The sequence below is a fragment of the Callorhinus ursinus genome, unplaced genomic scaffold (genome assembly GCF_003265705.2).
Source record: "Callorhinus ursinus isolate GAN/ISIS: 27379988/994484 unplaced genomic scaffold, GSC_fseal_2.0 scaffold9, whole genome shotgun sequence".
In the NCBI taxonomy this organism is placed as follows: Eukaryota; Metazoa; Chordata; class Mammalia; order Carnivora; family Otariidae; genus Callorhinus; species Callorhinus ursinus.
This window is the reverse complement of record NW_027397071.1, coordinates 8,239,667-8,254,135: the sequence shown is the minus strand read 5'-3', so window position 1 is coordinate 8,254,135 and position 14,469 is coordinate 8,239,667. Positions and strand designations below refer to the sequence as shown.

Sequence of the window (14,469 nt, the reverse complement as noted above, 5' to 3'; positions counted from 1 at the left end):
GCCGCCGCTCGTTCCGACCCTGTATCCCTTTACGGCAACGCGAAAGTGTCGCGAACGGGCTGCCGCCGTTCAGAGTCACTCAGTCGTCTGGAGGCGGAGGTCTAATTTCTAGCAGCGTGCATTCGGGGGTCGGGGTAAGGCTGCGGGGCTCGGCCTTGGGAAGATGGCCGGGTGTGACGGACGTGTTGGGGGGCACGACTCTCGAGAGGCGTGGAGAGAGAGCTGCATGCTCTGGGGTGGGGCATTGGAATATAGGTGTGTATGGACTCAGCGAGGCGAACGCAGTGCTTCCTTGCGCCGGCTGGCCTCGCACTCGGGTTGTGGGGAGGGCGAGGGGCGCCTGCCTCTCTGGCCCCGGGTGGAGAGATTGAGGTGGCGAAGTGCTAGCACGGGAGCCCGGGGGCTGCTGAGTGGGGGAGCCGGGAGTTGTGGTGCGGAGAACCTCGGCCGGCCGGGGCTGGGCGGGCTGGCGGCGCTGCCCTGGTGGAACCGACCTTGCCATGTCAGGTCCACACCCTCTTGCTCAGGTGCTGCCAGGTCCCCAAACCGTGTTGCATCCGGTGCCGGGGTGGCCTGCCTTTTGGAATGCGGAGCTGGTGTTTCGTGGCTGGGCCACCGTTCTTGATCAGCAACTTTTCTAGAAATTTCAGCGTATATTTCTAGTATATAAATAGGGTTTATTTCAGCAGTATTCTTGGAAGGAGAAAGGACGGGAGGGTTGCTAGTGTTTGCAAGTGTTCCCAGGGACACTGGATGAATAGGATCTTTACAATTAGCTGTGTTTAACTTGTTTTCTCAAATTCGGTGCTTGGCGTTGTGTCATTTTGCTGTTTTGCATCATTGGTATCGAATATATAATTTTGCTTGAGGTTTCTTAGTACATTAATGAATCCATATTATGATAGGCAAATTCATAGTTATCTTTCAGCAAATATTAATGTCTTATCTTGTATGTGGGCAGAGAATATTCAGTTTCTACACTCGACCTAGTAGGATAGGAATGTGTTCAATATGTGTATTTAATTGACTTACGACAAGTTAGACTGTCGTAAGGATACTTAGCATTACTACTTTAGAACGTTGGCATTCACATAAAGTTCCAGCGATTGAAGTTCTAAAAGCATTTATTTTGCGGCATTTTTGTTTTGTGCTGAGAAAAACTATAGTCGGAGCCCCTTGTACAACTTCTCTGTACAGTGCTTCCATTTGAGAAATAAGTTCGATAAATCTGCCTCTTGTATTAACCTGTTCCGCCAGAGGCATCTTTATTTTTTTGTCCAGTTATAATAGATTGTTCTGAATATTTAGGGTTTCATAAATTTATTCTCCTTCCTTTCCCACACCCAGTCTCTCTTCAAATTTACATTATAAACACTTAAATGTTTGAATACTATAACTCTAAACTTTGCTATAAGTCAAATTACATTTTATTGCATAGTCAGTTTGTTTTCTAGGCAGGAGTAGAGTTCTTTAAGCTGGCTAAAAGTGCTGGTGATGTTCTTTTGAGGGTCATGCTGTGTTGTCTTTTTTTAAAGGAATACGGAAATAATCTGTAAAATGCCAGACTTTTGCTTTTTTTTTTTTTTTTTTCTAGAGGAAGTTTTTTTTTTTTTTTTAGGAATGTAAGATTTCACTCCAGCAAAACAGTAGATCTGAATTGTATTACACAGTACTGTTTTTGCTTCCAAGTCTGCTGAAAAGGCTTTTGTTTTTGCTAACTTGTTCTATGTATCACTTGTTAAATAATGCTGAATGTAATCCTGTGATCCTATTAGTTTCCCCCCCTTTTTTTTTTACTTTTTATTATTTGCTCTACTTTCCAAATAGTGTTAGCCATTAGTATTTTTCTTTAGTAGTGCCATAAAGGTTGGAAAGAGCTGTGTAGTCACTAATTCCTGTGAAAGGACTGTAAACATACTGCTGAATCAGTGCAGCTCAAAACTTGGCACCCTTAGGCATGGGGGATGGGAATTCTGGAATTTCAGACTACAGGTTGGATATTGTGTAAGTTTACCTTATGCTATGCTGAGCAGTTGGAGATGCCTTTTTTTAGTGGGATACTTGTCAGATGTTCCCCAAAGCTGAACACAGGAATAATGTAGGCAGCATGCCATTTTCCTCAGCTGCTACAAGCACAGATGTTCTATGTCATAGATTTAGCTTCACAATTTGTGTGTAATTTTAGTAAAGGTATTCATTAAATATCTCTGATTATATTTTTGTACCTTTGTTGGGCTTTTCCCATAAATATTCATGCCTGCACAAAGAAAATTTTTTGTTAGACCATACGTGGCCCCCCCCTCCTCTGGACTCCCACAACAGTTTGTTCACAGCACGTTATAACTCAGCTGTTTATAAGACTCTCCTCCCCCCACCCCCCTTGAGTCTCTTGGGATCATGGATGGCATACTTCAGTCTGTCTCTTTCTTCAGGGTCTAGAACAACTAGGTGGTCATTAAATACTAGATGAACCATTTTTGTTCCTTGTTCCACAAATAAGTCCTAATTACCTACTTAATGTTGGGTATGATAGGAGAGTCTGGGAAAAGAATGTTAAGACAGGCATGGTCTTTGCATTCATGGAGCTAATAGACCAGTGTGGGGAAAAGACCAAAAACAATACAACAAACAGAAAAGTTCAAAATGTGATTAAGTGCTATGAAATGAGTATTGCACTAGAACCAGGTTATAACAGAGAAGGGGAATTTGCTGATTACAAGTGGAAAGTTTACAATAGCTATAGGCCTGTGATCAGTATTATACCAAAATGAATTCCAGGTTGATGGGAAGGTTTTCACCTGAAAATACTCACTTTTACTATTATGATTTATGAAACTATATCCTCAGTTAATAAATAGGTTGTGCTACAAAATTACAAAATGTTTTATAAGCTCATTGATAACTTTTCAAAACATAAGTATAAAATCTCAGTTCTTTACTATGGTCTATAAACCTCTGCATTGTCTGGCTTTTCAAACTTTATTTTATGTCACTCTTCCATCTGATTTATTGCTATCCAGCCATAGTGATCTCAAAGGCACCTGAACAAGACAAGCTCTTTCTTGCCTCAGGGCCTGTTCCCTTTACTTGGACTGTTCTTCCTTCTGCTTTTGGAATGGCTAGCTCCTTTTCTTCCTCTGATTTTGATATAAATGCTACCTCTTCATAGATTTCAACCACCTTATCTAAAATGTGCACCCCTTACTATTTTCTGGCTCCACACTTTGCTTTCCTCATAGCACCCATCACAATGTGTAATGCTGTTTGCTTGTTTACCTGTTTTTAGTTATTTTCCAACTGGACATGGGAACCAGGACAATGGCTATCTTGTTTACTGCAGTCAGTATTGGCTGAATCCATTTGGAGCTTGGAATTCATTTTCTCATAAAAACTTATGACTGGTGGTTTCTAGGCTAGCCAGTAATAAATTTTAACTCCTTACATTAACTGATTTAGTTCCTTGTAGTGTGGCAAGAAAAGGACATTTTCTCTTCACCCTTTTGGGCATAGGCCTGACTAGGTAAAAAAATCTCAAGTGGCTAGAATAATATTTGTACTATTTGCTTCTCCAATTCCATATACCTATCCCACATCCTATTTCCCTTTTTCTTCATAAAGTTCGATCTTTTATAATAGTCACCTATGCTGTTGCACTCCCTTGAGATATGCTTGTTTTTCCTTTGCTGAAGTTCAAAACACCTGTTTTTTCCCTGAGATGGTTTGAATTGCAATAGCCTCTGGGGCTCAGATGTGATCAGATGAATGAAGAGTGGAGATGCACCTGTGGCAGTGACAACAACCTCTGTGCCTATGTCTGTAGGCATGTATTGAAAGCAAAGTAGATATCTGTAGGTTGGGCTACATGTATCTGAATTTATATTTGCAATCTTGTTGCTAATAGCTTCACAGAGACAATGTTGCCAAATTGAAATAGTTAAAAACTCATTGGCTTTTTTTCTTTTTCTTTTTCTTTTTAAGGATTTTATTTATTTATTTGACAGAGAGAGGCACAGCAAGAGAGGGAACACAAGTTGGGGGGGGGAGTGGGAGAGGGCGGAGCAGGGAGCCAGATTCAGGGCTCGATCCCAGGACCCTGGGACCATGACCTGAGCCGAAGGCAGATGCTTAGCCGACTGAGCCACCCAGGCGCCCCTCATTGGCTTTTTTTCATGTATGAATTATGTAATGGCTAGTTCTAGGAAGGTTTTTCAAAATGTAGACTTTTCTAAAAGAGAAAAAGTAAAAAAAATAAAAAAATCTAGGTCAGAGGGGGAAAACACTGAGAAAGAAGGTATCAGTTTATCATACAGTCCTGCCAAATGCTCAAACTTAAAACCATTAGGATCAGTTGCTTATAGTTGTTTAGTGCCAAAAGCAGGCCAGCACCCTCAATGTGTCACTTGATTCTTACAGTAGGAAAATGGAATACTACAATAATAAAATATAAATTGAGGTGAATAAACTTTTTATTCCCATTTTAAGTTGAATCCTGTAAAAGCTGATGTATTATAGCTCACCAAATTTGAAGATGCATCATTTAATTTATAGAAAAATTTGACTACTATAAAATTAAGTTTTGTGTGGTTATCAGTCTGTCACTTTCTCTAAGATGATCTTGTAACCAGTTGACATTAATCAATTATTTTGTGATACAATTGGGTGTGTGGAAGAATTCTTTGAAATAATAAGATATTAGCTTTGATTTGCCTTGGTTTGAAAATTATTTCAATATTTTATATCTCAGTGCACTTTAGTTAAATTTTGGCACTGGTGATTTTTTTAAGATTTTTGAAAATTTATTTAAGGCGGTTGATAATTACAAAACTACTTTCTGAACCAATTGAGACACATGATTGAGATTTTGGTTGTCACTCTAGATCCTTGGTGACATTGAAACTTTGGAACTTGATATGTATGGGGATAGAGAGTAGTCTTGGGCATGTTTGATACATTGTTGAAATGTCCTGCTTCCTGTATCACATTCTGTATTCCCATAGTGGAACATTTCTGGGAATTTCATATTGCATTCTGGATAGGTTTCTACCAGAAGATCAAAGTACAGCTCTCTTGGTTTGATGCCACTACCCTTTTAGTTCTATCAAGATTATCCCTCCCCACCTTAATCTTTTTATGGCTTTCCTTTCTTCTGCTCTGTAACCCTGAGTTTCCTCCAGTTCTTTATTATTTTCCTTTTTTCCTCATACTTAATCCCGTTGAGAACTTTCTACTCTACTTTCAAAACAAAACAAAACAAAAAACTAGACTTTAGCATCCAGAGTTGATAACTTGAAATTTTCAAGTCTTAAACTCCAGGTATTTGATCTTGTCTAAAACATATCTACTTAAAAAGTTACTTTTATGTCTTTCTAACCTGTATCCCCGGATCCCCTTCCATCACCCTCCAAGCCAAAGTAACTGGTTTTCTTTCCTAACTTCCCTTTTTTGTCTCTGTTGATTTGTGTTTTCTTTTGCTCCTTCACCTTTCATATCTAATTCCTAAGTGCTTTCCCTTGATTCTTCCTTCTAAATAGAAATTACAGATTTGACTGTCTTTCACATTTCCGTTTTTACCACCCTCTTCTAGATGCTCAAATTTTTGAGTGTTCTTACTACATTCTGCAGTCTGATGAATATATATAACTACCCTTTAATCTTGAAAATATTCTTGTCATTTTCTTATGTTGCTTAGTAATTTATAATAATTATGTTATCTTTAATCTTTTCTAAGTCAAGTGCAAGTACTTCAGGGATTAAACTCAAGGTCCTTTATGAATAGTCATCACTTAATACACTTACACTTTTGGGCGCCTGGGTGGCTCAGTTGGTTAAGCGACTGCCTTCGGCTCAGGTCATGATCCTGGAGTCCCGGGATCGAGTCCCGCATCGGGCTCCCTGCTCGGCGGGGAGTCTGCTTCTCCCTCTGACCCTCTTCCCTCTCGTGCTCTCTGTCTCTCATTCTTTCTTTCTCAAATAAATAAATAAAATCTTAAAAAAAAATACACTTACACTTTTTTCTTACTACTTTAGTTTTATTAGGTATTATTAGGTCACTCTGCTAATATGTATATTCTGTCTTCCTAGGGTTAGGGGTTTTTTTGTGGGGTTTTTTTTTTGCTCTTCACCCCTGCCTAAAATGTCATCAATATCCCTTTCCACTTGTAAGTTTTATCCTTCAATTTAGCTTAGACAGAAACCCTGTGTTTGTGTGAACCTCACTTACCAACTGTATGAGCTTGGACAAGTTAGACCCTGTGCCTTAGTTTCATTTTCTGTAATAATGGGGATAATTAATAATCTTTACCTTCTAGAGTTGTTGTGAGGATTAAATGAGTTAAAATGTGAAACATGCTTGAAGTGTTAGTGTGTAGTAAGTGCCCAATGTTAGCTGTTAACATTAAATTAAAATCTGATTTAAGACCCATACTATTCAAGTCATTCCTCTGATATTAATACTAATTTGCTAGCTGTCTTTGGGTATGCCTTTGGACCTCAGTGTCCATGTATGTGAAATGATTAGGTCATTTCTAAGATTTGTTCTGTTGTATTACTGAAATCAGTGTGAGATAGGAAAAAAAGGCAAGAGCTTTGAAGTCAGCCAAGCTGTAAGGTATCAAGAAGCATATTACTATTAAAATCCCTTAATATTTTTCATCTGAGGGTGAGGTTATATGACTTCTTTTGGCGCACACCATCAATAAGAACAAGAACTAAAAACAGATCCCTGGTGTTCTGATCTGTTTGATATGCATTACTGTTACTAGTTTGTTTTTTAAAATTTACTGACATTGATATAAATAGTGGCTGACAGATGTATCTTTTTCTCTTTTGTTCAGGTAAAGACCAGCCACAAAAAGCCGTGAAACAAGATAAATTATTCTCTTCAAATAAAAGACAGCCAAGATCCATGAGTGGGCATCGGTCAACGAGGAAACGATGTGGAGATTCTCACCCGGAGTCCCCTGTGGGCTTCGGGCATATGAGTACTCCAGGGTGTGTATTAAATAAATTGTTTCAGTTACCTACACCACCATTGTCAAGACATCAACTAAAGCGGCTAGAAGAACACAGATATCAGAGTGCTGGACGGTCCTTGCTTGAGCCCTTAATGCAGGGGTATTGGGAATGGCTAGTTGGAAGAGTTCCCTCCTGGATTGCCCCAAATCTCATCACCATCATTGGATTGTCAATAAACATCTGTACAACTGTTTTATTAGTCTTCTATTGTCCCACAGCTACAGAGCAGGTAAGATAAATTTCTTAACAGATTTGAGCATTTGTTATGTACCCAAAACTGTAATTGGGATTTTTAGGTCACTTTAGCTAAAGATAATTTGATTTGACAGCTGTTTATCAACTGTTTTAAATACCGTATCACACATACTATTAATAAAGATTATAACTGCAGTCTATTTTATACACTCTGTTTATGAAACCCAGAAGCAAAAGGTGGAATCTGATTCTAGTAGGTAAATTAATGTTATCAGGGATTAACACGTAAAGATATTCCTTTTAAAATCAGTAAATTTTAATATAAAAAAAGTTTTTAAAAATGAGTGAATTTTTTTAAAATATTTTAATAGCTGAATGAAATCTTAGCAAAGTTTAAAATGATCGGAGAGAAAAAGTCTCTAGTAGTGAGATGGCACAGCTGTAAATCAGTTTTATCAAAAGTGGTTTCCTCTCTATTCCTGTGAGAATTGTTCAAATATCCCTTTTCTCTTCCTGTAAATATATGTGACTGATAGGCCTCAGGTCTATCTCTCTTATACTAACAAAGCAAAAGACATATAAGAAAAAGTCAATATAATACATTTCCTGTTGTGTATTCTGCAATGGCTGCTGTTAAGAAGGGGAGCAGTTATTGCTGACGAAGACTTTCTTCCTGGGCCTTCTTAAGCACAAGTCTCTATTGCTGGTCCCTCTCTTACCCTCTGTACCCATCCATTACTTAAAACCAAAACTGAAACTAGAGCTCTTCATCGGAACAAGTAAATCGATATTTATCTCTTTGGTTTTAAAATTTCCTTGATAAAAAGGGAACTAAAATAGTGAGGTAAATGGAAGAGAATCAGAAACATTTATTGTGCCTGTAATAATCCGAGGGATCAGTCCCGGGTAATCAAGAAGATAGAAGGGGATCCTCAACTGAAGGTGTCAGAGGTGATTCTGAACCATATGAAATCATCACGGTCACAATAGTTCTTACCTTGTTTTAAACTTGAAGTAATCATTTAAGTAGTCCTTTCAGATGATTTGTTCTTTGCAGTAAAATTATCACCATCCAACCCTCTGTCTGTCCTTTTTGGTTATCATCAATTCATTTGTTTCCACATATAGCTCTTAAAGTAAATGGCTGTTGAACTTCACAGTTACCTATAAAACACGTTTACTTGTTTTTTTGTCTTCTTCCAGATGTTCATTTTTTTGTCACCCTTGAATACTTTTCTTTTAATTCCTCTTTTACTGTACAAATCCCGTCCATACAGATTGTATATTCATACAGATTGTATGAATATATTTCTGATTTTTATCATTTTCTTAACTATCTTCCTTTATATCAATCAGGAAACTTAAAAAAACAAAACTTAAAAACAAAAAACTTAAAAAACAAAAACCAGTATGACTGTTTAAATGTGTTCTGGGATTCTTTATCACATGTCCTTTGAACTATTTTACCTGTGGCTTATTTGATAGCCACTTCCAGAGGAACTTGGTCCAGGTCTCACACATCCTTAGAGATACAGCAGAACAACGGGGAGGTGTGTTGATTCTAAAGGAAGCTCTCCAACAATCCTAAGCTAGTTCCATGATGGGGATCAGGGACTGAGCGCAAGTTCAAAGGTAGCTCAACCACTAATAGTCATTTATTGAATACATTTATTGAGGAAACTTCCAGAATGGGAACTATTCTAATCACAGAGAACTTTTCAGAATTGCTGCTAGGAGGAATCAAGGTAGAACATGACTCGAACCACTGTTTGGTGCTCTGCTAGGGAAGGTAGTGTCCCACAAAGGCTATGCCTGGATGTATTTATAGCTGCACAGTAGAAATTCTAGTTAGGCTTTAGATCACAGTGCATTAAAATAGGTCATGGCTGTCTTCCATGTCTTCTTATATCTCTGTGATCTTCAGTAAATTATGTAAATTCTCTTAAGTCACAGTTTATCCTTTGAAATTTTATTTTGTGGTATTAAGAGAAATAAAAATTATCCATTTAGAGTGCCTAACATAATGCTCAATAAGTGGTTATTATTTCATTGGTCAAAAACACGAAGTATGTAACATGTTCTTTCCCACAACCTTCCTCTTATCCTGATTGCCCCTAATAATACATATATATGGTATCACAAATTATTTAAGTCCTTATTGAATTTATTTATTTTTTTTTAATCCCTGTTTTGGAGTCAAAGTGTTCCATAAATTGATTACTCAGGGACATTCTCATTCATTTTAGCTCTAATTCCTATGGCCTTGTCCCAGTAGGTGAACATTAAATTTCATGTCACCAGGTATTGTGAACTTTCCATATGTTTTTTTTGTTACTGATTTTCTTTTAATACATTAGAGTTTCAGATAATCTTTCTAGTAGAAAAGAATGTCACTATTGTGATGGTTTCTGCGGAGTTTGCCATTCTTTTTAGAAAATAACTTTCCAGTAGATAAGAAAGGAAAATCAGCCCTTACTTTTCACATTTCTAAGGTAGAAATGTAGACTTAGCCCTTTTTATATGGATACCAAAATATCCTCATGATCTGTTTCTGAGCCAAAGTATTTAAATCTTATCAGCTAGTAGCTTTGGTTTTAGTTTCCTAAGTTAATTTGGAATTTATCTTGCAGCTTATTATATGTTACATATGCTTGAGTTACCTTTGCCGCATAAGATAGATAAGTTGGTATTAGCTATTTTATACACAGGAAAACCAGGATTGAGCTATGTGCTGTTACCAGTGAGAGCTCCCATCAGGTTTAAATATAACTTTTTGGAATATGATAAGAGTTTTTTGTTTAACATTCATTTGTTTTTGTTTTATATTACCAAATTTAATGTTTTTGATCTGATTTGCTAAGAAATTTCTTAGATTTTTTTTTTTAATATAGAAGATTGGAAAGAAAATTAAAGTGGCACATTGCCCATAATCTTACTGCCCAGACTCCTACTGACATTGAAAAGGAAAGGGGAAACATTACATAGTTGGAAAAATTCAAATAGAAAGGAATAAAACAAAAGTAAAATCTTTTTTACCTGACTTCCCTTTCCACTCTTACCTCTAATTCCTCTTCTTGTACATAATGTAAATAAGTTTTTGCTATATCCTCCCAGAAAAAGAAAAAAATAAACACTATTGCATCAGCATATGTACACATTTGTATGTGTTTAAACCCCACAGTTCTGTTTCAAAAGCTTCATAAAACCATGTTTCTTAGAATTTTTTCACATGAGTTGACTCATATAAGAACATCTCTGCAAGATTTTGCAAGTCAGTTCATTGCCTGATTGTGATAAGGTTATTTTCCTATGCTGATTCTTCTCCACCCACCTATCAGGGTGTGATGCTTTCCTGAATGATAAATGTGTTCCTTTATTGATTCAGTGTATCTCTCAGGCTCTTAAACCAGCTGAGACCAGACTTATTCCTGAATGAGAAGGTTTTCCTCCTTTTTTTTTTTTTTTAAGGTTTTATTTATTTGAGAGAGAGAGTACAAGTAGGCAGAGGGGTATGCAGAGGGAGAGTGAGAAGCAGGCTTCTTGCTGAGCAGAGAGCCCAATGCAGGGTTCAGTCCCAGGACCCTGGGATCATGACGTGAGCCGAAGGCAGACGCTTAACCGACTGAGCCACCCAGGCGCCCCTGAAAGCTTTCTTCCTAAAATACTTCTGAGTTGTGAAAGAATGGGAACAAGGAAGAAATATGTAAATATTAGTTTAGTATTCTACAGATTCACAGGAAGAAAGAACGATCTGGAGACTACAAGATTTTGCTTTCTCTTATATATATGTAATTACTATATTGCCATTTTCTAGGACTGTGTGTATACTGAGAGTTGAAGCTGTCTCTGTTTCAGACTAACACTTTGCCCCCATTTAAATCCAAAGTTTAGACCCCAAGAAGTCCCCAGCTTTCTAGTCCTGTAAAGCAGTACTGTCCATTAGAAATTTCTGTGATGATAGTTATGTTCTGTGTCTGTGTGGTCCGGTGTGGTAGCCATAGCCACATCTGACTCTTGAGCACTTGAAATGTGCCTAGTGTAGCTGAGGAACTGTGTTTTTAGTTTTATTTAATTTTAGTGAATCTAAACTAAAATAGCTAATCCAAATATATCTAATAATCTAAACTGAAACTAAAATAATCAAAAATATATCTAATAATCTAAACTAAAATGGCTAATGTAGGACAGAGCAGCTCTAGAGAGTTACTAGATTCCTTTAGGAGCAAGAAGCAGTAGACTTAAAGTCTGGAAGGTGGGGTTCTTAGTCACAAGATTAATCAGTCCAGTGACCTTGCACATAAAGTATGATTACACAATCACAGTCATTGCTTTCAGGGTTTGTAACTCTGGTTTAGGCTATGGTCCTTTTGATAGCTTCAGTGTTCTAAAATATGAGACTCTTAAGAAAATGTTTAAGAGAAGATCCTTACCTTTAATACTGAGAACTAAATAGAATTTTGAAAGAAACCTCTTTGCAGTACAGAATATAAATATTATTTGCAGCTCTGAGTAGTTTTAATTTGCTGCTGTGAGCATTTAACACTCGGTTTAACTTGATAACCAATACCTGAGAAAATACCTTGTGATTATAGAAATTTTTTCATCGCTTGGGCATGGGAAAATAGTGAAAAGTGATAAAAAACACTCTTCCACATTCTTAAAGAGAACACGTCAAATAGAAGTTCCCCTTTTTTAACACAACATTTAAATCCAGTATTAGTGGTTCAGTTTCTGTCTGGGAAAAGAAATTGTTCCTTGAAAATGTGCCCATAAATATTTGAAAAATAATGTTCTAAGCACTCTGTGTACTAGATCATCATTTCCCTAGTGTCATTCCATGGAACGCTGAAGAAGTGTGTTGAAAAATAGGTTACATGCTCAAATAAATTTGGAAAATGGCAGCATATTGTGTCCCCCTTCTTGAATATTCACGGTGTGTATTAGCAAGATTAATGGCTGGAAGAAGTCCTGCAGTAGAGAAGTCTGTTTAACATTGTTTAATCCAATATTTCCCACATGAGTTTAGCGTGGAATTCATTTTCTTCACATAAGACATGTAAACATCTTGAAAGATACAATTTGGGAAGAACTATACTAGATTATTTTTTAATTGACTCTTAAGAGTCTAAATGTTAGGAGGAATGTTAATGGAAGTTACCTAGTCTGATCTCTTATATAACCTTATGAAGTAGTTATCCAGCATCTGCTTAAGCACCCCTACAAAGCAAAGAATTTGATTCTTTTACAATTCCAATTGTCTCAAAAAGTTTTTCATCACATAGCTCTTGGATCCTCTCCCATAGCTTCCAACCAGTAGTATTTCTCTGGAGAATAAATAAAATATCTGTGAGTAAAAATATTATCAATGAAACATAGTAATGAATGTCTTTATAACGCTTACGTTTCTTATTTGTTTCACAGGCTCCTCTGTGGGCATATATTGCTTGTGCATGTGGCCTTTTCATTTACCAGTCTTTGGACGCTATAGATGGGAAACAGGCAAGAAGAACCAATAGCAGTTCTCCTTTGGGAGAACTTTTTGATCATGGCTGTGATTCACTATCAACAGGTATTGTTGATTTTTTTTTAATGTTAATGATTAATAGTGAAAAAATTAATGTGAGAAAAGTGTTGGAATAAATAAGAGGTTTATGGTGTTATGATAGTTATCTGAATAAGTGATTTATATCAAGTTTTAATGTTTTCAAAAGACTATAAATACAGTTAATATTTGTTCACTATTGCCTATATGGGGAAATTTAGAAATTATTTCTACTGAAGTTATTTTTAAATCTAAATATTATTCTTTTGGCACCTATCGTTTTTAAAATCTTTTTAAAAGATTTTATTGTCATTATCAAAAATCTCATAAATTATAGATGAATACAAGAGTGGGAGACTAGGAAATTCGTGGTCTTTATATTTAAATGGATATTCTGTGGATGTTTAAGATTATGTTGTAGACTTGGAGTATAACTGGTAATGGGCTTGGATAAAAAGACTAGGAAGGGGGCATCTGGGTGGCTTAGCTGGTTAAGCATCCACCTTCGGCTCAGGTCGTGATCCCAGGGTCCTGGGATCCAGCCCAACATCAGGCTTCCTGCTTGGTGGGGAGCCTGCTTCTCCCTCTCCTTTCTGTTCATGCTCTCTCTCACTATCTCTGTCGCTATCTCTCTTTCTCTCAAATAAATAAAATCTTTAAAAAAAAAAAAGACTAGAAAGAAATATACTAAAGTGCTAGCAGTAGATGAGTTACTACATATTAGATTATAGGTGATATATCTTTGTACTGTTTTAAAAAGAATATTTTAGTACTTTAAGAATATTTTAGTATTCTTTGAAAGGGAAAAAGATTTAGAAACTAAATGACAGTTTCTATCTAGCCTTCCTGATAGGAATTACACACACATGCACACACACACACACACACATATTTTTACTTAGTTTTTCTGTTGATTTCTTGTCATTTGGCATAGCATTTTAAATATTTTTAAAAGAAACAAAAACCCATGATAATTTTACCTCCTGAACTCAGATTTGCAGATGTAGGTTCATGTGAAAATCATCGTTTTGGTGTGTCCTAACAATAGCCTGCTTAGTAGAGGAGAGTGAATAGCTAAGCACTTATAACTCATAGGACTCAAGAAAAACTCGAGACTTTCGTATAAACGCTTGTTGGGCGTCTTGAAAGGATATTATAATTAGGTGACTATGGAATGGTAGGTATCCTATTTTTTATTTTAAGTGATAGTCATTTTTGTGCTGTAGTTTGAGTTCCAAACTTTTATAGGAAGTATTTTTCTATATAAGTCACCCGTAATTTTATCTGCTACCTAAGAAAAAGATAGCTATGAATCTAAAAAGTGAGTCCTTTTGTAAATTATGTAGGCCTTTAGTTTTTCTTTTTTTTTTCAACAATCACATAGTGTTTAATGTGTTTCAGGCACTGTTTGAAATCCTTTACAATACTGGTATGTTTTATCTGGTTTTTTGTTTTGTTTTGTTTTAAGATTTTATTTATTTGACAGAGGGAGACAGAGCAAGAGAGGGAACATAAGCAGGGGGAGTGGGAGAGGGAGAAGCAGGCTTCCCGCCGAGCAGGGAGCCCGATGCGGGGCTCGATCCCAGGACCCTGGGATGACCTGAGCCAAAGGCAGATGCTTAACGACTGAGCCACCCAGGCGCCCTATTTTATCTGGTTTTGATCGTCATGTTACAAATGAGGAAACAGAGGCACAGGGGATGTTTTTTTGTTTTGTT

At 36.8% G+C, this 14,469-nt stretch overlaps 1 protein-coding gene across 3 annotated transcripts in view; it reads left to right on the top strand.

The window, feature by feature from the left end:
- The first annotated feature begins 30 nt into the window (after positions 1-30).
- CEPT1 (choline/ethanolamine phosphotransferase 1) overlaps positions 31-14,469 on the top strand; it is a 37,264-nt gene continuing 22,825 nt past the window's right edge. The window contains exons 1-3 of one of the 3 annotated variants that reach the window (XM_073896158.1): positions 31-134; positions 6,834-7,243; positions 12,631-12,778. In XM_073896158.1, coding sequence (XP_073752259.1) covers positions 6,905-7,243; positions 12,631-12,778 — 487 coding nt within the window. In that variant the 5' untranslated portion in view covers positions 31-134; positions 6,834-6,904. Of the gene's footprint in view, positions 256-6,833; positions 7,244-12,630; positions 12,779-14,469 lie in introns of all 3 variants that reach the window. The other 2 variants (XM_025872389.1, XM_025872390.2) reach the window with 2 other exon arrangements.